Source organism: Halictus rubicundus, unplaced genomic scaffold, assembly GCF_050948215.1.
Source record: "Halictus rubicundus isolate RS-2024b unplaced genomic scaffold, iyHalRubi1_principal scaffold0214, whole genome shotgun sequence".
NCBI lineage: Eukaryota > Metazoa > Arthropoda > Insecta > Hymenoptera > Halictidae > Halictus > Halictus rubicundus.
This window is the reverse complement of record NW_027488755.1, coordinates 298,158-320,326: the sequence shown is the minus strand read 5'-3', so window position 1 is coordinate 320,326 and position 22,169 is coordinate 298,158. Positions and strand designations below refer to the sequence as shown.

Here is a 22,169-nt window from a genome sequence, read left to right as displayed (position 1 = left end):
AGCGTAAACCAGCCTTACAGTACCAAGTCGGGGATAAGGTAATGATAGCAAATTTTGTAAATTCCAGTGACTGCACCAAGCTGGTACCGAAATTTAAGGGGCCGTACGAGGTGGCACGCGTTTTGCGAAACGACCGATATATTGTCAAAGATATCGAGGGATTCCAGATCACCCAAGTACCGTATCAGGGGACGTGGGCTGCGTGCAATATGCGTCCCTGGCTATCCAGTTAAACATCCGTGCCAAAGATCCATCATTTTATACGATTATTGTAAGATTTATGCGTTACTAGTATTAGGTATATAGTATAAATAGCGCCGGTATTCATAAGTAGTTTAAGACGTATTAGTTTAATCGGGACGATTAAAAGGTCAGGATGGCCGAATTGTAGGGATACGCACGTGTGCGATCGGCAAAGCGCGGCGGCAACGTGCGACATTGTAGTTGCCGGCCAAAACAACCGACGATCTCGGCGGAACGCGGCGGCCGCCAAAGACGCCCTTTGGTGATCTGCCGACTTCGTCATATAATGTATGTGCGATCAAGTATAAAAGGACTGCATCGACCGAGAAGAATCAATCAAAATCTCGCCGTCGAACACGCGCCGTCGACATAAATAAAGTATACGCCCCTACAGTACCAACATGACGGTTGTCCTGCTCATTATGCACGAGTAGCAAGAGAAACGTTGGATTCTCGATATCCAAACCGATGGATTGGACGAGGCGGAACAGTTTCATGGCCGCACGTTCGCCTGGTTTACATTCACGGGATTTCTTTTTATGGGGTCTGCTAAAAGAGACCATGTACACGGATGCTCCAACAACAGTTGAAGATATGCGTCAGCGTATCATCACAGCATGTACGAATTTCAATTCGGATACACTCATCAGAGTTCAACATTCCTTCAGAGCTCGTTTACAACAATGTATCGACGCAGACGGCCATCATTTCGAACATTTATAAAATACAGGTATTCTGCTTTCATATTTTAGTTTTATACGTTTTTTCTGTCCTTGACCATGAATGACCTTGGACTAATTAGAGTCACTGAATTCCTAATGAAAGAGACTATCATTGTAGGTGTTTAAAAAAGGGTGGTTCCATTTAAAAAAGTCAAGGTGACCTTGATATCTCCAAAAATATGACATAAAAACAAAATTTTTTTTGCATCGTGTCAGCCCCATTGTACCATTCAACTTTGTCCTTACCATATTTTACGTATCTTTAGAAACAACAAAGATATTTGAGGTGCTAACGTTTGGTGACTCACCCTGTATATATAAGGTACTAAAACTCGAGGAACGTAAAGAATATATTTCGCAGAAGTTATAAGGGAATAGCAATCCCTAAGACCCGTAACCTATAAATTCCAAATTCAAGAAAACAAGATCTATTCAAATTAAAACATTGATAAAGAAATAATGAGAAAATACCTGCGAAATGACTTCTTAACGACTTCGAATACATTTTAACAATGTTATAATTCCGGAAACCACTACTATGGACCACCCGTTAAATATATTTAAAGACTTTAACTATGCAGTAAATTAGCGCGGAAAACGATCAACAGATAAGGAGAATACTCCAACTTATCTTCCTGCAAGACACGCAGATGAAGATCGGTTTACACCCTGACAACCAACAGGAAAAATGTAATGTTACTTACATTGAAGATCCATTCCACATCAGATGGAAACCGAGATGGTGACCGCGGAAACAGTCCGCGAGATAAGGAGTGAATCCGCACTGCATACGTTGGCGAGCCTCACCCACTTGAAAACACTGAAAATAAATAATAACATGTATTCAACGGCAGAAGGTAAAGTTTTCAAGCTACTACACGCTGTAAGGAAAATAAATTGTAGAGACAACCTGAGAATAAATGAAGAAAACGTTTGCGGTGCAATTAGAAATTGTCTCTACCTGTAATACTTCCACTTGTGAAGACTTCATTCAACGTTTATGAACTCAATAATTACATATATAGAAACAACTTATAGTGATCATGAAAAAATTACTTCTGTGAATTTGATTGCAAAGTGAAAAAACATTGACCACTTCGACTCGATAATTTCATAGGGTGGATAATAAAAATGCCCTTGTGGATTTTAAGAAAGAACCCTCCCCTGCCCTAAAGAACAAATTCGATCATTCAAAATAGGCAGAATTTTTCATCAAAATAGAGTTTTTTGTGAATATCTCGGAAAATAAAGAGACCGCCGCACAGTGCGGACAAATGGCCTGTTTTCGGGCACTTCTCGTAATTTGGTTATTACTGTTTATATTAATGTACACTAACGAGCAAAACTGAGTCTACACTATTTGAAGCAACATAACTTTTTAAAAATTAGATCAAATGACTTGAATTTTATTGAGAAGTTAGAAGGATTAGTTTATTAGACGAGGTGTAGGAAGGAATGGGAAGGGATGGAAAGGTTGCTGGAGAGGTTTCTGAGGTGGGTCCTAGGGGTAGAGAGGTACACACCCGGGAATATGGTGAGGGAAGAGCTGCAGAGGGAGTTGTTGAGAGGGAGGGCGGGGTTGAGGGCATAGCGGTACGAGAAGAAGTTGCGGGAGGGAAAAGGGGGGTAGCTAGCTAGGTTGTGCTGGGAGCAGGTATGAGGAAGGGCACAAGGGGTGGGGTGGCAGTAGGTGGGGTGAAGGAGAGACGGCGTTTTTGGGAAGAGAGGGGCTGGACACCGGAGAAGGCGGAGGAGATTATGGAGGAGAGGATAGAGGCAGTGAGTGAGGAGATAGTGAAAAGGCAAACGAAGAAGCAACAGGGGGAGAGATGGGAAAAGATAGGAAGAGCAAGGTACAACATGCAGTACTGGAGGGTGAAGGGAGAGGGGATACCAGGGTATCTGAAGAAAGGGTGGGCAGAGAGCAGTTGGCAAAGGGTGGCCAGGTACAGGTTGGGAAACGAGATGAGAGGTGGAAAGGATTGGTTGGAGAAGGAGAAGAAAGTATGTAGGGTCTGTGGCAGAGTTGGGCAAAATATTTATCTACATAAAAATTTCGAATAACGAATAAAAGATAAAAATATTTTTATTCGTTATTCGAAGGTTCGAATAAAAAAAGTATCTTTATCCGACGAGTATCGGATAAATACTTTTATCCGACGAGAATTTATCCGACGAATAAAGATAATTTTTTTTATTCGAAGCGGATTTATTCGAACTTCGAATAATTTTTTCATCTTTTATCTGTATCTTTTATTCGAAGGCTTCGAATAAATCTTCGAATAACTTTTGCCGAGCGCCGAGCATCAAAGACCCAGCGACGACAGACGACATACAATGTAAGCGGATGGAGAATCGCGCACGAATGAAAGTTTAAACTTTTAGATTTTTCAACATATCGTCATCAAATTGTGACGAGCGAATGGAGGGAATTTTCCTGATGAAAATGAGGTCAAATTCGAGTGTAATCGAACAAGTTTCACTGATACCTAATTTTACGATAAAAATTACAGTCTCATTAAAGACAGTCCAAATGATGTCGTGTTTGGACTCATTTCGATCGGAATAAGCTCTACAACTCGAAGGCTTCGAATAAATCTACGGATAAAAATGCTAAATACAGTCCAATTTGTACCGTGTTTAGTGTCATTTTAATCAGAAGAATGCCACGAATTAGTTGGCGCAAGACCCACAAAAAAATCATGAAAAACAATGAAGTTTTGCAATTGGATTGGTAGTTGTTTGACACCGATATCGCGCGCTCTGCGAGCTCGGAACTTCAAAGACCAGCGTCCGACCAACAGCCTACAATGTAAGCAGACGGAGAATCGTGCATTATTGGCAATTTATGCTTGTATGTTTTTAATCAGAACAATATTGTTAAGACGAACGAGTTGTAGAGCTTGTTCTGATCGAAATGAGTCCAAACACGACATCATTTGGACTGCCTTTAATGAGACTGTAATTTTTATCGTAACATTACGTATCAGTGAAACTTGTTCGATTACACTCGAATTTGACCTCATTTTCATCAGGAAAATCCCCTCCATTCGCTCGTCACAATTTGATGACGATATGTTGAAAAATCTAAAAGTTTAAACTTTCATTCGTGCGCGATTCTCCATCCGCTTACATTGTATGTCGTCTGTCGTCGCTGGGTCTTTGATGCTCGGCGCTCGGCAAAAGTTATTCGAAGATTTATTCGAAGCCTTCGAATAAAAGATACAGATAAAAGATGAAAAAATTATTCGAAGTTCGAATAAATCCGCTTCGAATAAAAAAAATTATCTTTATTCGTCGGATAAATTCTCGTCGGATAAAAGTATTTATCTGATACTCGTCGGATAAAGATACTTTTTTTATTCGAACCTTCGAATAAAGATAAAGTATCTTTTATTCGAATCGTTATTTAAATAATTTTTTATCTAAATAATGCCCAACTCTGGTCTGTGGGTGGGAGGAGGAAACGTGAGAGCATGTGTTGGAAATGTGTAAGGGAGGGTTGAGGGGAGTGGTTGGCAGGGGATGGTGGGGGAAGTATTAGGGGATGAAGGAGGAGAGGCATGGATGAGGAATGTGGACGAATGGAGGAAGAGCAGGAATGGAAGAGGTATGGGAGATGAAGTAAATGGAGAGAATGCATTGGAATGGAGTGAAAGAGAGAGCAGCCGGAAGAGGAGGTCCAGGAGGCGGGGGAAGGATGTGTGAGGTTTAAGGAGGGGGGAGAGCAGAGAAGCATGTGTGTGTGGGAGAGGGAAAAATAAGAACGCGGCGGACATTAGTGTAAGATCGTTCTCTCTCGCTATGGCGTGTTTTTAGGATACGTTTAATTAAGTTAGGGTAAGTTAGGATAAGTTTAAGGTTAAGATTAGGGTAAGAGCGAGCGAAAGCGGGAGATGTAATTAAAATTTTAACCCGAGGGGAATCAATAATTGATATATATATATATATGTCGGGGCGTGATGGCAGCGATGCACCCCGTCGGCAACAACGCGTAACGCCTATAGGACTTAGTTTAATTGTAAAATAACGATTTACCGTACCCTGATAATTGCCCTGCGAAGGGGCAATAAAACAGTCCCTGCGTACCTGCGCTACCCCTCTTCGCGCGCGGGGCAAAGGGAGATGCGAGACAGGGTACCTGGAATGATGGGCTGGGACCCTGTTGAACGTGACCACGGGCGACAGAATAGTTTCCGGGACGGTAGAGCGAAGACTAGCTTTGAGGAAAGCGACTTCTCGAGAGTAAAAGAACAGAAAGACGTACGCGAACATTCTGTGCGGCCCGTGTGCTCGTTGACGTGTCTCTCGTTGCGCTACGCGATCCGGCATCGCGTGTACGTGTAGAGTCCATACGACGTTCGCGTAAGCGCGAAAGGAGCGAAACGATGGAGAACGACGACGGACAATCTCCGACGGGTCCGAGGACGGAAGAGTCCGCCCAGCCTCCGACATCAGAAGTGGGATTCTCGCGGGAAAACTCAGCTCCGCGAGTCTCCTCGCCCGAGAACGATGGAACAAATTGGAAGCTAATGTTCGAGATGCTATTAGGACGGATGCAAGGTCCAATAGTGAATCAACCAACACACGCCACCACCCGGATATTCCTGCCAGAGTTCGACCCGGATAAGGAGGACTACAGTGCGAAAGCTTGGTGTAGAACGGTGGATGTGTGTCTCGCAGAGCGACCGATACAGGGCAGCGAATTGGTCATGGCTCTAAGCAGGGCATTGAAAGGTGGCGCGTCCGCGTGGATGTCGCAAGTGAATTACGCTGGCATGAACTGGAGTGAGTTCAGAAAAATGTTTCTAGCCCAATATGATACGTTCGAAACCCCTGTGGGTGCAATGATGAGGATCAACGGGGGAAAACCAAGAGAAGGCGAGTCTATGCCTTCATACTCAAACCGTGTGCTGGCCTCATTTACTAATTTATACGCATCGATGTCGACGGAACAAATCGCAATAGCATCAACATTGGCACATTGCGTGCAGATAGATCCTCGACTGCAGCGCGTTGCGTTCACAACAAATATCGATACGCGGGCTTCATTACAAAAGGAGCTGATGGCCTTCGGGTTCCGTAAACGGCCAGTTACCACCGATGGAAGAGAACCGAAGTCAACGGACAGCAAGAAGCCGAAAAGTGTTGTTACGTGTTTAACATGCGGCAAGGAAGGACATAAAGCCACGGACTGTCATCGACGCCAAGGAGCTACCAGGTTGCCGGGACCCAAGCCTGGCACGAGCGGAAGCAACCGGGGACCACCGAAAAAGCCGGTTACCTGCTTCAAGTGCGGAGAGGACGGCCATATTGCTCCACAGTGCAAGAAGGAGGATGGAAGACCACATCCGAGGATACCCATGGAACGGCAGATCAACTTGTGCAGTATCGCCCCGGTAACAGCGGAACTAGCGGAATCGGGTGAGGTCTACGAATTTTGTTTTGATACGGGTGCGGAATGCTCTCTGATAAAAGAGTCGGTGGGAAATAAATTTTCCGGTAAGCGATCTAGAAATCTGACAAGGTTAATTGGTCTTGGCAACGCTAACGTGATGAGTAACTTACAGATCCTGTCCCGAGTGGTAATACACGATCACCGCGTTGAAATTCTCTTTCATGTCGTGCCGGACGAACATTTGAGTTATAGTATTTTGATTGGACGCGATTTGATAACGCAAGGGTTTTCTGTTGAAATTTCGGCGAATAGCTTCAGTCTAAGACGGGATAAGATAATAAAAATTTGCGAAGTTGGCAAAAAGATCGATAACTTTAATAGTGTTGACACAGATGTAGTTGGTCCCCATAGAGAAGAACTAATCGATCTGTTAAAAGGATTTTCTGAATCGTTTGTCCTCGGTACACCTACGGGTAGGATAAGTTCGGGAGAGTTACAAATAAAATTAATAGACCCTAATCGTACTGTTCAACGACGACCATATAGACTTAGCCCTGATGAGAAGCAAACTGTAAAGGACAAAATCAACGAACTCTTGTCTGCCGGGATAATTAGACCTAGTTGTTCCCCGTTTGCCAGTCCCGTAATCCTCGTTAACAAAAAGGACGGTTCTGACCGTTTATGCGTTGATTACCGGGAACTAAATAGTAACACAGTCCCCGATAGGTACCCCTTACCGCTCATAAACGACCAAATCCAGCGACTAAGCGACGCACAATACTTTACGACACTAGACATGGCGTCGGGTTTCCATCAAATCCCTGTCCATAAAGACTCGATAGAAAAGACTGCATTTGTTACTCCAGATGGTCAATACGAGTATTTGTCCATGCCATTCGGGCTTCGTAATGCTCCTTCGGTATTTCAGAGGGCCATAAACCAAGCCCTTTCTGGACTCGTAAACACATTTGTAGTTTGTTACCTGGACGACGTTATGATTCCGGCCAACTCTATACAAGAGTCCTTAGAGAGGCTACAAATAGTACTAGAAAAATTAAAGTCAGCGGGATTCTCACTCAATTTGAATAAATGTGCGTTTCTAAAATCACGTGTAGATTATTTGGGCTTTGAAGTGACCGTGGGGGAAATCAGGCCAAACCCGCGGAAAGTAAAAGCATTAACCGAATCTTCTCCTCCATCAACGGTGACTCAGCTTAGGCAATTCATAGGCCTTGCTTCCTATTTCAGACAGTTTATACCTAAGTTTTCTCAGATCACTTCCCCACTATACAAATTGACTACGGGAAAAGGAAAGATAGAATGGAAACAGCAACACGAAAAGATCCGACAAGACATTATTGCAAATTTAATAAACGAACCCACACTAATGCTATTCAATCCGTCATACCCAATCGAATTACATACTGACGCCAGCTCGGATGGTTACGGTGCTGTCCTAATACAAAAAGTAGATAGTAAATCTCACGCGGTCGCGTATTATAGTAAGACAACCACTGACGCCGAATCGCGATATCACTCATACGAGTTGGAGACGTTAGCGGTAGTCAATGCCATAAAACATTTCCGCCATTTCTTGCAAGGAAGACAATTCCTAGTCGTCACTGATTGCAACTCGCTTAAAGCCTCGCGTACAAAAATGGACCTTACCCCGCGAGTACACAGATGGTGGGCATTCCTACAGGCATACGATTTTGACATTGTATACCGAGAAGGAAAACGCATGAGCCACGCGGATTTCTTCTCGCGAAACCCTTTACCGATCAAAGACAGTCATAAACGGATTGAACAGAAACGGGTTAATTTGGCCGAGATATCGGAGAACTGGTTACAAACTGAGCAACTACGAGATGATGAACTGAACAAGATCATTTCCCAATTGGAAAACAATGAAATGGATCCTGATACCGCCAAAACATATTCGTTGAAATCAGGAGTTTTGCATAGAAAAATACAACGTAAAAATCGCAGTCAACAATTACCCATAGTCCCCGTACATTTTCGATGGTCCGTAATTAATAATGTTCACGAGTCTATTATGCATCTTGGTTGGAACAAAACCTTAGAGAAGGCCTATCAACATTACTGGTTTCCTAACATGTCGAAGTACATTCGTAAATTTGTCGAAAATTGTATCACGTGCAAACTATCAAAGTCTCACTCAGGTAAAGCGCAAGCCGAGCTGCATCCTATCCCAAAGGTAAGCGTACCGTGGCATACGATTCATGTTGACGCTACGGGAAAACTTAGCGGCAAAAATAACATAAAAGAATACGTGTTTGTGTTCGTCGACGCGTTCACCAAATTTGTAATTTTACGACATTCCATAAACATAGACGCGGCCAGTGCCATCACAGCACTGAATTACTGCGTGAATTTATTTGGGGCCCCCTCCAGAATTATTGCCGATCAGGGTAGATGTTTCGCAAACAGCAATTTTCGTGAATTCTGCAAGACCCATAATATTGACCTGCATCTAATCGCTACAGGTACGTGTCGTGCCAATGGTCAGGTAGAAAGAACAATGAGTACGCTTAGAAATATGCTTACCGCGGTAGAACTAAATAATAGCAAGTCCTGGCAAGAGTCCCTTGAAAATGTCCAACTAGCGTTAAATTGTACAGCGAATCGTACCACTAAGCATAGCCCTTTGGAATTGCTGATAGGCAAAGTTGCCAGACCAATATCATTGTCAGTTGCTAATGATAACGGCGAAGAACTCGACCTTTCGGACATCAGAGAACAAGCGACCCAAGCGATCGACCAAAACGCCGCGTACGACAAAACACGATTCGATAGTAACAAAGCAAAAATTGTTAGATTTTCGGTCGGAAATTACGTTCTTATAGAAAATCACGAACGAAATCAAACGAAATTAGATGCTAAATTTCGCGGTCCGTATAAGATAATAGAAGTTTTGCCCAACGACAGATATCGTTTGAAGCCTGTAAGTGGCAATAGAGTACTTAAATATGCTCACGAGCGACTGAGATTGATGCCTGATAGTTCTGTTCCCATAGAGTTTGATATCCGTAGTAATTGGAGCGACACCGAATTAACAGAATGTGCCAGTGTCGGGGATGACAACAGTGAGGAAAGAAACACGTGAAAATCCATGCGTCGTGCTTATTAGTCGTAAGCCATTATTCCCAAACCCAGTTTAGCTGGTAAAGGAGGCGGGGCGATGTAACGGCAGACGATGGATGTATTGGGTCATGTTGATGACTGCGAAATGTGTGACCACGTGATTGGTCAGGAGTCGTATGAGTCGACTGAAAAAGGTGTGACCACGTGGTTGGTCGGGTGCCACATGGGTGGCTTTGTTCTGTTGTGTCCAGTAGTGGACTAAAAGTTCATGTTGTTGTCTTGAGCTCACGGTGTGTCAGAACCGCTTGGCCGAACTGTTTATTCCGTGGCACCGAATTATCTGAATATGTTTTTATCCAGAATTGGTTATGATTGCCCGCATGACATCGAACGCGTGTATAGTGCTTCGACATAGAGTACATGGCAAACATGGCATTCAGAGCTCAATCGATATTTTGTCAGAATGGACGAACGGGAAACATAGATGGTATTTCTTTTCCAGACGATGTATAAAGTCGTTGCAATTCCACACGAGGACGTGTGACAGTCAGGAGGGCCGTGTCGGGGCGTGATGGCAGCGATGCACCCCGTCGGCAACAACGCGTAACGCCTATAGGACTTAGTTTAATTGTAAAATAACGATTTACCGTACCCTGATAATTGCCCTGCGAAGGGGCAATAAAACAGTCCCTGCGTACCTGCGCTACCCCTCTTCGCGCGCGGGGCAAAGGGAGATGCGAGACAGGGTACCTGGAATGATGGGCTGGGACCCTGTTGAACGTGACCACGGGCGACAGAATAGTTTCCGGGACGGTAGAGCGAAGACTAGCTTTGAGGAAAGCGACTTCTCGAGAGTAAAAGAACAGAAAGACGTACGCGAACATTCTGTGCGGCCCGTGTGCTCGTTGACGTGTCTCTCGTTGCGCTACGCGATCCGGCATCGCGTGTACGTGTAGAGTCCATACGACGTTCGCGTAAGCGCGAAAGGAGCGAAACGATGGAGAACGACGACGGACAATCTCCGACGGGTCCGAGGACGGAAGAGTCCGCCCAGCCTCCGACATATATATATTAGACGAAGTGTAAAAAATTTTTTTCTTAAATTTGAATTGGTCGGAATCGCAAAAGAAATAGTAAAAGTTGGTTTTTCAGCTTTTTTATCTGAGCCTGTATTGAAAATTTAAAGAATGTATTTGATTCGCTGGAATAAATTATATCCATGCTGAAAATTTCACAGATATTGGTTAATTCGTTTACGAGTTATAAACGATTAAAAGTGCGATTTTAAGTCGAAAATCGTGAAAAACGGCAATTTTCCACTTTTAAGCGTTTATAACTCGTAAACGAATAAACCAATATCGGTAAAATTTTCAGCATGGATGCAATTTATTCAAACGAATCAAACACATTTTTTAAATTTTCAATACAGGCTCAGATAAAAAAGCTAGAAAAACCAACTTTTACTATTTCTTTTGCGATTCCGACCAATTCAAACTTTTTTCAAAAATTTTTTACACCTCGTCTAATAAACTAAACCTTTTATGTTGCTTCAAATAGTGTAGACTCAGTTTTGCTCATTAGTGTATGTATATATAACGCTAAAACTCAAGGAACATAAAGAATATATTTCGCAGAAGTTATAAGGGAATAGCAATCTCTAAGACCCATATCCTATAAATTCCAAATTCAAGGTAACAAGATCTATTCAAATTAAAACATTAATAAAGAAATAATGAGAAAATACCTGTGAAATTTCTTCTTAACTGTTGAAAACAAAACGCGAGGCCCTGGGGTGACCGAGGGACCAGTCAGTGAGGTGAACAGCGAACCCACATTGCATCCAATAGCCAGCCTCACACACTTGAAAACACTGAAAATAAATAATAACATGTATTCAACGGCATAAGGTAAAGTTTTCAAGCTACTACACGCGGTAAGGAAAATAAATTATAGGGACAACCTGAGAATAAATGAAGGGATCGTTTGCGGTGCGATTAGAAATTGTCTCTACCTGAAATACTTCGACTTGTGCACTTCATTTAATGTTTATAAACTCAATGAATACATATATAGAAACAACTTATAGTGATCATGAATAAATAACTTCTGTGAATATGATTGCAAAGTGAAAAAACATTGACCACTTCGACTCGATAATTTCATACCTCGCTTCACGTAATAATGTATATATATATAAGGCGCTAAAACTCAAGGAACTTAAAGAATATATTTCACAGAAGTCATAAGAAAATACCAATCCCTACGACCCATATCCCATAAATTCCAAGTTCAAGAAAACAAAATCTATTCAAATTAAAACATTGATAAAGAAATAATGAGGAAATACCTGCAAAATTACTTCTTAAGGTCGATGCACATCTCACCGGCCCGGCCGGCCGGCTCAAAATTATAACCCTGGTTTTGGCCCTAGCGTTTACTGGCGGCAACCGTGTCAGGCTTTGGAACCGAATTTCTTCTCTGGCCTCTCGACCCTTTCCAGATGGCCTTTCGAGAGCGCGTTGACAGTTCCCTGCTGTGCGTGGCACAAAAAAAAATGTTTTTAGGGGCTCCACAGCTCCTTAGGTAATCTATCCGTACCTCTCCTTTACAACACCATGGAAATAGGAAACGTTCCTGGCACTTACAATTAGCGAAACAGCATCGCACATCCTTATACAGGGTGATCCACACAATTGTTTCAAGTCATAACTCCGTTATTATTGCATTTACGAAAAAATGATAAAGGAGAAAGATAAATGGTTCGAAGAGCACTACATCTGTAGGCCTTTAAATTTTTTTTAGATGCTGCAGTGCATGTGCAATTAACAATTGCATCATTTCTTTAAATAGAATAGATTCTTCCTTTCATTCTACGTAAAAAATGATTAGGGTACCATGGCAAAAAAATTATTAGATCTCGAGATATTTTCAAAAAATGTCTTTATTGAAGAAGATACTCAAACACTTCATAACTATGTTGTAAAGGTAAACACCCTTTCGACATTGTTATCATAACAGAAACCGATTTGTACGAGTGAGCATTTTATAATTCAGTAGCAAGTCACGTATCGTAACTCGAGTACGAAAACTAAGATTTTGAAAAAGTGTAGCTGTATTTCACTAAATACAAGAAAATGTATGACATTTTTTGAAAATATCTCGAGATCTAATAATTTTTCACATTCAACATGTGTTTTTGATTCACAAGAAAAATTACCTGCCTATTTAAAATACGACAGATGTTCCCCTCAAACCCAACAAATGGTAGCTCGAACCTATAGCTCCGAAAGGGAGTACCATATTATTAATTATTCTGGTAGCTTTTTCCTAATAACGCTCAAATTCCTTAACAAAGTATTAATCTATTACCACGAGGGACTCTGAAATGTTCTAGTTAACAGCTTTTGAAATAAATAATGACGAATTGTTTCACCGCACAGATTGTCAGATGATATTCTTTCTTTTTCGTTAGCGTGGTAATAAATTGTTATTTCGTTTGTTACAACGTTCAAATTCCTTAACAAGATCTATTACCACGAGGAACTCAGAAAAGTTCTGGTTGATAGTTTTTTAAATAAATACAGCATGTTCATTCTGTCTTCGTACTGCCACGCTACGAGCCGGCCGGCTAGCCTGCGAACATTCTCGTCGAGAATGCTAGCCGGCTAGCCGGCCGGCTCTAGCATTGGGCAGCGAACCCCTGGGGTTCTGGTAGCAGAGGACACGCTGTGCCTTTGTTCCGAGCCTCTCGAACCCTCTCTAATAGCTGTCCCGGACCCCAAAATGCTTATAAACGGGGAAAAAACGGCCGGTCGGCCGGCCGGTGAGATGTGCATCGACCTTTAACCGTTGAAAAGGAAACATGAGACCCCTGGGGTGACGGAGGAACCAGTGCGTGAGGTAAAGTGCGAACCAGCATTGCATCCGTTGGCCAACCTCACCCATTTGAAAACACTGGAAATAAATAATAACATGTATCACTCAATGAATACATATATAGAAACAACTTATAGTGATCATGAATAAATAACTTCTGTGAATTTGATTGCAAAATGGGAGAACATCGACTCGATAATTGCATAGGGTGGATAATAAAAATCTCCTTGTACATTTTAACCAAAGAACCCTCCCGCGCCCTAAAGAACAAATTCGGTCATTCAAAATAGGCAGAAGTTTACATCAAAATAGACAGTTTTTGCAAATATCTCGGAAAATAAAGAGACCGCCGTACTGTGCGGACAAATGGCCTGTTTTCGGGAAAACTAATCAAAATGTGTACTCCAAAGCTAATCGCCATAATACGTACTTACAACACACGGCACTGACACGAATGGCTGCTCTGAAGTGAATACTGGCCGACGCTCGCGAGCGAATGTTCGATGGCATTCCTTCGACCGCCTTCGGAACCGATCTTCGCTTCTTTCTCTGCAGCTTCCCGTGGACCATCGCCGCGCCGCCGCGTATACAATGTATGTTGGCGGTTCGTCGGCGTGCTCGTCGCTGCGCGATGCCCAGGCTGCCACATGTCCATTTTCATCTGTCTTTTTCGGCGGTTTATTTGACTTCGAATAATTTCCGGAGACGCGTTCGAATGCTGTAACGAGGACGAGCAGTCAAAGACTGGCGCGCGCGTTGCAATGTATGTGGTTGTATCGCCCAATGACAAAGCAAGGATCAAATAAAACTATAGTCTATATATAGACACTTATGAATCGTAGTTCTTTTTAGACCTTTGAAATTTTGAATCATTTCATTTTTGGTTTAATTTAGCTTTACACATGAATTTATTGACTCTGTTGTAAACATTTATTTCATAATAAAAAAAGAGAGACCGAGGTGTGTGCATGAATAATAGTGGTAAAGTATTTTTAAGTTATAACATTCACAAAACATCGTATCCGGACCTAATCTAATCATACATTATCATTATTAGGATCATACTCTTATGCAAATGTACGTAGACTTTTTGACAGTGATACTGAAATAAATGTAATGTAACAATTACAATTTTTATTCTGTTATAACGTCTGACACCTGATCGTTCCATACTCCGGGTAAAAAAAAAAACATGTCCACTTAGGACCCTCCTCCCTATAAATATCCAACATTTAATAAAATTGAAAGATTCCCTTTTCAGTTCCTTTCTTATTCATTATCTAACACGCCGGTGTTTCCATCTCGTATTCATCAGTCAGCTACACATCTGTAGGTAATACCATACCTCGTCTATGGCACAGAAGAGGTATAAGAGTAGACCAATCACCATATGCGGTTTCGTGTCTCACATGTAAACAACTGCTTTTCTTACGCCCTCTACGCTGACGAACGATAAATGTTGGAACTAGATCTACAAAAATTATCAAATGTGGTCAAATACAAATGATTGACGAGTTATGTACATATCTGATGTTATGATCAGAGTTATGACTATATGTTCAAATTATATTTTTTAATTTGATGTCATTATGTTATATATCTACAATTATCTTTATCAATACAATATTAATAAATATAGATACCATGTTTCCAAATTATAGAAATACAATTTTCATAAATCTTGAACGTAAATAACATTTCTCCATACGTATAATTATTCGCATTTCTACAATTTTTTAACACTATTAATACGCATTCATTTTGAATATCTTTTGTAACTGAACTTGAAAAAGAAATTAAATTGAAATTTACTATATATTTCCATGTATATTTCATTTAAACAACATAAATTTTAGCTTTAAAGAATCATGTAAAATATCAATTAATATTAATTGTGAAATTCGAAAGAGTCAAGAATTAATTAATCAATAATTATGTAGTTGATCGTTTTTTGCGAGATGTCAATCTATTTCACTATTCACTCAGAACGTAGTTGTATTATTTTTTTGCACGTTTCTAATGAGAAAATAAACGACGAACGCAACGTACGACACGTACAAACACTACCGCATTCATCGAGCTCGATCACACTTGTTCAGTCGTGATGCCAGAATCGCGTGACGCCGCACAGTGGTGCCAAATGGCCAAAAAGCGGCAAAAAATCTGTAAAATGAAACTGTCCAACGAATTTGTTTGAAAATCTGTGGAAAGATTGCCACAGTTACAACGCTTATTTGGCAAAAAATTTTTGCACAAAGTTGTTAATATTAAGTAATATGGGCTAATCGAAAATCTCTGTTTTCTGCCCATTTTTTATTTATGGAAGCATAAAACAAATCCTTTAATAGATTTTGGTCTGGAACTAATCGTTTTGGCAAGGTGTAATATTGATCTAACTTTGTGCAAAAATTCATGAGACCCTTTCGTCACAATTTAAGTTTAAATATCAACTTTCAGAATTTCCAAGGGTGAATCGTGCGGAAGCTACGATTATTTGATTTTCCAGGTGAAATTTTTTAGGAATATTTCTAATTAATAAAGAAAAATGTGAAGTGCATATGATTTATTAATTTTTCATGTATACAAAAATATTTAATAACAATTTTTTTTATCTTACATAAATTATTTTTATAGCGTTCATTGGAGCACTACCAAAAAATACCTGTTGCATTTTTGCGACAGTGGTCCAGTGAACGAAAACTTTGTTTATTTAACATAAAAAATTGTTGTTAAATATTTTTTAATATGTATGAATGTAATTTTTTTTATTATCTGATATGTATCCCTTAAAAATTCCACCTGAAACGTCAAATAATCGTGACTTCCGCGCGATTCATTTTTGGAAATTCCGAAAGTTGATATTTGAACTTAAATTGCAACGAAAGCATCTCGAAGTATCTCATGATTTTTTGCACAAAGCTAGATCAATATTATAACTTGTCAAAACGATTAGTTCCAAATCGAAGCTATTCAAAGGATTTTTTGTATTCCTCCATAAATAAAAAATGAGCGTAACGCAAAGGGGCTTCAGGTTAGTCCATATTACTTAATGTTAAACAACTTTTTTTGGAAAATTTTTTTTTGCCAGTTAATAGTTGAAGCCATTTGCAATAACCCATATGATTTGTAGATCCCTAAGTATTCAATTATAGGCGGAGTAATTACATAACTATCGCACTGAAAACTGATGAATTCTCAGGAACGAGGAAATGGTTATTTACCATGCGTATATCTCCATAAAACAAATTTTTTCAAAAATCTGACTGGCACATCATGCACGTACTATTAGGCTATACAAAAATAATTTCTTTTTATAAAAATCAAAAATTTATAAAAAGGATTTTTTGCCGCCTTGGCACCACTGTGCGCCATCCCACGTGAAGGGTTGGGGGGGGGGCACTCTCTCGTACCGTCGTCTCCTTAAGGCTCGTACAGACCTGAACATTTCGACGAACATTGCGCCGAACAGCGAACGAAACGCAAGATCGCGCCCTTCGGTTCGCCGAAATGAATGTTGATTTTTGAGGTTCGGCGCGCCGTTCGGCGCAATGTTCGTCGAAATGTTCAGGTCTGTACGAGCCTTTACGTTGCTTCTACTATGCACGCGCTACACACAAGCGTACCCCTATTCTGTCCGTGTGAGCTGCCTGCTCGACTGTTCGAGGCGTTCCACCGAATTCACGTTACCAAAGTTTCGAGCGCCTGAGCCGCAATCGATTCCCGGTTCGGCGAGGCGCACATTTTGCTACAACTTTTAAACTAAAAAAGATATCAATGCGAAATTTGGACTAGAAATCTTTTTTAAAGATCGGGTTTAATGGCGCATACTAAAATATGTTCTATATTTTTTACATAATTTTTTTTTGTTGATTTTTAAGACAGAGCCGGATAAGATGGTCAAAAGTGCCTCCAAACCAAATTAATTTTTAGTCGTACCATGCTCAACAAAAAATTACGAAAGTGTTCACGAGTATTCTACCTAACATCATACACGACTGAGATTTTTTCAGAATTTTTGGCTGCAAAATCAATTTTTAAACAAATCCGAATGCATAAAATTGCCGATTTTATATCGAAGTTTTCAGTTGAGCACGTTTATTGGTCTTATTTTTTATGGGTCGTATTTTTTACAGATTTTCCAGATTATGCAAACGCGTTTAAGAAAATTGGATAGTTGGATTTCCAATCATTTGGACAAAGTGCACATTTCGAATTGAAGTTTCAGAGATACCAGTTTTATAAAAATTCAGTAGTTAGATATTATTGAAACAATTTTTCCGAATTTTTTCAGAATTTTGTATAAATTGCATCGTCGTTAAAAAAAAACAAAATCAATTATTTCGATGCCTTCTGATCGTTTTGTAGGTGTATTATGTAATATTGAACATTTTTATATTCAGGAAAACAGTGTAGAACCTGCAATATAAAATATTTTTTTTTGCGTTACATTTCAATATATGACTGTGACTCTCAACAGTTTCGGTTGGCGCTGGTCGTAACATCTCCGGCTGAGAATCTGTTGGTCCGGGATCGAATCCCGCATCGAATGAAAGTTTCAATTTTTAGATATTTTCAATACACCTTCAGAAAATTGTGGCGAATGAATTGATGAGGGACTTTTCCTGGTGAAAATGTGTCCAAACTGGAGTGTAATCGAACAATTTTTATTGATACTTAATGTTGATAGGGAATCGAGGATTATTGGCAATTTAAGCTTTTATATTTTTAATGGGAATAATAATTTTAATTCTAATAAGTTGTAGAGCTTATCCCGATGAAAACGAGTCCAAACACGACATCATTTGGACTATCTTTAATGAGATTGTAATTTTTATCGTAACATTACGTATCAGTGAAACTTGTTCGATTATACTGGAGTTTGACCTCATTTTCATCAGGAAAATCCCCTCCATTCGCTCGTCACAATTTTATGAGGATATGTTGAAAAATATAAAAGTTTAAACTTTCATTCGTGCGCGATTCTCCACCCGGTTACATTGTATGTCGTCTGTCGTCGCTGGGTCTTTGAAGCTCCGCGCTCGGCAAAAGTTATTCGAAGATTTATTCGAAGCCTTTGAATAAAAGATACAGATAAAAGATGAAAAAATTATTCGAAGTTCGAATAAATCCGCTTCGAATAAAAAAAATTATCTTTATTCGTCGGATAAATTCTCGTCGGATAAAAGTATTTATCTGATACTCGTCGGATAAAGATACTTTTTTTATTCGAACCTTCGAATAAAGATAAAGTATCTTTTATTCGAATCGTTATTTAAATAATTTTTCGGCGGAACGCGTCGAACAGTCGAGCTGGCAGCTCACACGGACAGAATAGAGGTACGCTTGTGTGTAGCGCGTGCGTAGTAGAAGCAACGTAAGGAGACGTACTGTTGCCTTCGTCGTTTATTTTCTCGATACAAACGTGAAAGAAAATAATGCAACTACGTTCTCAGTCAGTATTGAAATAGATTGACATCTTGCAAAAAAGATCAACTACATAATTATTGATTAATTAATTCTTAACTCTTTCGAATTTTACAACTAATATTAATTGATATTTTGGATGATTCTTTAAAGCTAAAGTTTATGTTTTTTAAATGAAATATACATGAAAATATATAGTAAATTTCAATTTAATTTCTTTTTCAAGTTCAGTTACAAAATATATTCAAAATGGTTTCGTATTAATAGTGTTAAAAAATTGTAGAAATGAGAATAATAATTATACGTACGGAGAATTGTTATTTACGTTCAAGGTTTATGAAAATTGTATTTCTATAATTTGGAAACGTAGTATCTATATTTATTAATATTGTATTGATAAAGATAACTGTAGATATATAACATAATGACATCAAATAAAAAAATATAATTTGAACCTATAGTCATAACATCAGATATGTACATAACCACCGACGAGATATATATAAAGACTGCCAGCCTTACGGGAGAATGTGTCGCTCGAAAAATGCGGTGTTTTCTACCGTCCTCTAGGATAGATTTTGGCTGTAGTAAGAAACAGAAGGCCAACGACGGTATTTCGTCGGTACAGAAGACCACTAAGGAAATTCTCGTCGTTGAGAAGGTGAATCATCACGGACTAGGCCTGCAGCCAAGCTCGTATATGCGCGCCGAGCTCAGGTCGAGTCGAGCCGGGACTCGCTTTTCGAGTCGAGTCGAGTACTCGCACGATGCGAGCTGCTCGCAACGAAGCGAACGGCTCGAAATAAAATCAGGCGTAAAATGACATGATGCGAGTTACAGCGGGAAGATCAGCACATCGATATTATCAAGCATTTTAGTATATTGACAATGCTAAATGTTTGCGATGTTTTATTATGTATTTTGATAGTGAAATGTTGATTCAGAATTTGTATAACCCTTATTGAAAATAATTATGCAATAACAACTATTTCCTAGATTTATGTAAATAACTAGCTGTGATCTGTAAAGAACGGTATTTTATATATTCCTTTATATTATACTCCGGTTCACTGTACAGTCGTAAAAATGTGTTGTCGCAAAATTGTTTATAATGTTGAAAATTAACGTTAAACCAAGTTGGAAGTTGGAAGTTCCAACAGCCTGTCATTCGGTACTGTACAAGTATAGGTGATAAGATTTAAAAGGGCATAGCCGATTAAGATGGTCAAAACAATTGGAACCGCAAAAAGATTCCATTTCAAACAGTATTGATTTCTTGATTTTCTGGAAATGACAGAAGTAGATTTCAAAATTCTTTTCACGGAATCTTACCAATTTTCACAGGCAATTTCATATCTGGCGGAAATCGTAGACGAACACAATAATATAAATATTCATTGCCTAATCAATGTTACTTCAATATTTTTAAAACATTAAAAAAATATTGTTAAAATCACATGAATAAATAATATAAGAAATTGAAAAAATAAAGATGATGTATGGGAAAAAACATTTACCACCGACGGGATAAGAACCCCAGCGTATCCGCTCCTTAGTTCGACGTCCGGCGATGTTACAAAACTTTACGAACATTCTGGTATATATCACACAAAATACAATTTATTCTTTCTCTTAAATCACATTTCTTAGGTCAAAGAATTACCTGTTTCAATTTAATAATGCTAAAAATTACTTAATATATAGCTGCGATAAAACCAACAAGTGTAACTTTCCTCCTAATAGCAAAAACGTCGAAAAAATTCGGTTTTTATTGTTTTTTTTTTACGATGATGTCCCACAACAAAACATCTAAAAAAAATTGACGACACTGCCTGTTATAGTACTTTAACAAGGAACTAAACAGTAGAATAGCATGTTTTCAAATTTTTTGAGAAATTTGCATTTTTCCGATTTTTTTGGAGGTTTTCATTTTTTTACGACCACAGTTTGTAACAAAAAAAAAATCTGAAAAAATTATCAAAAATCAGCCTTAGAATCCAAAATATGTCACATTTTTTTCAGAATTTTAGAAAGCATCAGAGTGCGGGAAATACGCGGAGAAGCGCGAAATCTAATTTACCCTGTAACTAACCTCATGGGCAAGATAGGGGGTTGAAATTTTACTCAGAGGGGTTTTTCCTCTAAGGGCAGTTTTGACCATAAATCGGCTAGGCCCTTTTAAAAGGATCTTATCTTTTGCGAGCGCCGAGCTTCAAAGACCCGGCGACTGCCAAACGGCATACAATGTAAGCGGATGGAGAATCGCGCACGAATGAAAGTTTAAATTTTTAGATTTTTCAACATATCCTCATAAAATTTTGACGAGCGATTGGAGGGGGTTTTCCTGATGAAAATGAGGTCAAATTCGAGTGTAATCGAACATGTTTTACTGGTACGTAATGTTACGATAAAAATTACAAAGACAATCCAAATGATGTCGTGTTTGGACTCATTTTGATCGGGATAAGCTCTACAACTCATTCGTATTAACAATATTGTCCTGATGAAAAACATAAAAGCGTAAATTGCCAATAATGCACGATTCTCCATCCGCTTACATTGTATGCCGTTTGGGAGTCGCAAAATACTAAATGCAGTCCAATTTGTACCGCGTTTAGTGTCATTTTAATCAGAAGAATGCCACGAATTAGTTGGCGCAAGTCCCATAAAAAAATAATGAAAAATAAAGAAGTTTTGCAATTGGATTGGTAGTTGTTTCACACCGATATCTCGTGACTCTACGAGCTCGGAACTTCAAATACCAGCGACCGACCAACAGCCTACAATGTAAGCAGATGGAGAATCGTGCATTATTGGCAATTTATGCTTGTATGTTTTTAATCAGAACAATATTGTTAAGACGAACGAGTTGTAGAGCTTGTTCCGAACCGTGTACACGGTTGCTCCAACAACAGTTGAAGATATGCGTCAGCGTATCATCACAGCATGTACGAATATCACGTCGGATATACTTATCAGAGTGCAACATTCCTTCAGAGCTCGTTTACAACAATGTATCGACGCAGACGGCCATCATTTCGAACATTTATAAAATACAGGTATTCTGCTTCCATATTTCAGTTTTATACGTTTTTTCTGTCCTTGACCTTGAATGACCTTGGACTAATTATAGTCACTGAATTCCTAATGAAAGGGACTATCATTGTAGGTGTTTAAAAAAGGGTGGTTCCATTTAAAAAAAGTCAAGGTGACCTTGATATCTCCAAAAAAATGACATAAAAACAAAATTTTTTTTGCATCGTGTCACCCCCATTGTACCATTCAACTTTGTCCTTATCATATTTTACGTATCTTTAGAAACAACAAAGATATTTGAGGTGCTAACGTTTGGTGACTCACCCTGTATACATGCTATTTACATTCGTCTTAATATTATTCGC

At 39.4% G+C, this 22,169-nt stretch overlaps 1 protein-coding gene across 1 annotated transcript; it reads left to right on the top strand.

The window, feature by feature from the left end:
• The first annotated feature begins 5,303 nt into the window (after window positions 1–5,303).
• LOC143364016 (uncharacterized) lies at window positions 5,304–10,251 on the top strand. The gene is made up of 2 exons (XM_076804538.1): window positions 5,304–6,389; window positions 9,971–10,251. The coding sequence occupies exons 1-2, from the start codon at window positions 5,354–5,356 to the stop codon at window positions 9,979–9,981; spliced, it is 1,047 nt and encodes a 348-aa protein (XP_076660653.1). The 5' UTR covers window positions 5,304–5,353; the 3' UTR covers window positions 9,982–10,251.
• Window positions 10,252–22,169: the final 11,918 nt, after the last annotated feature.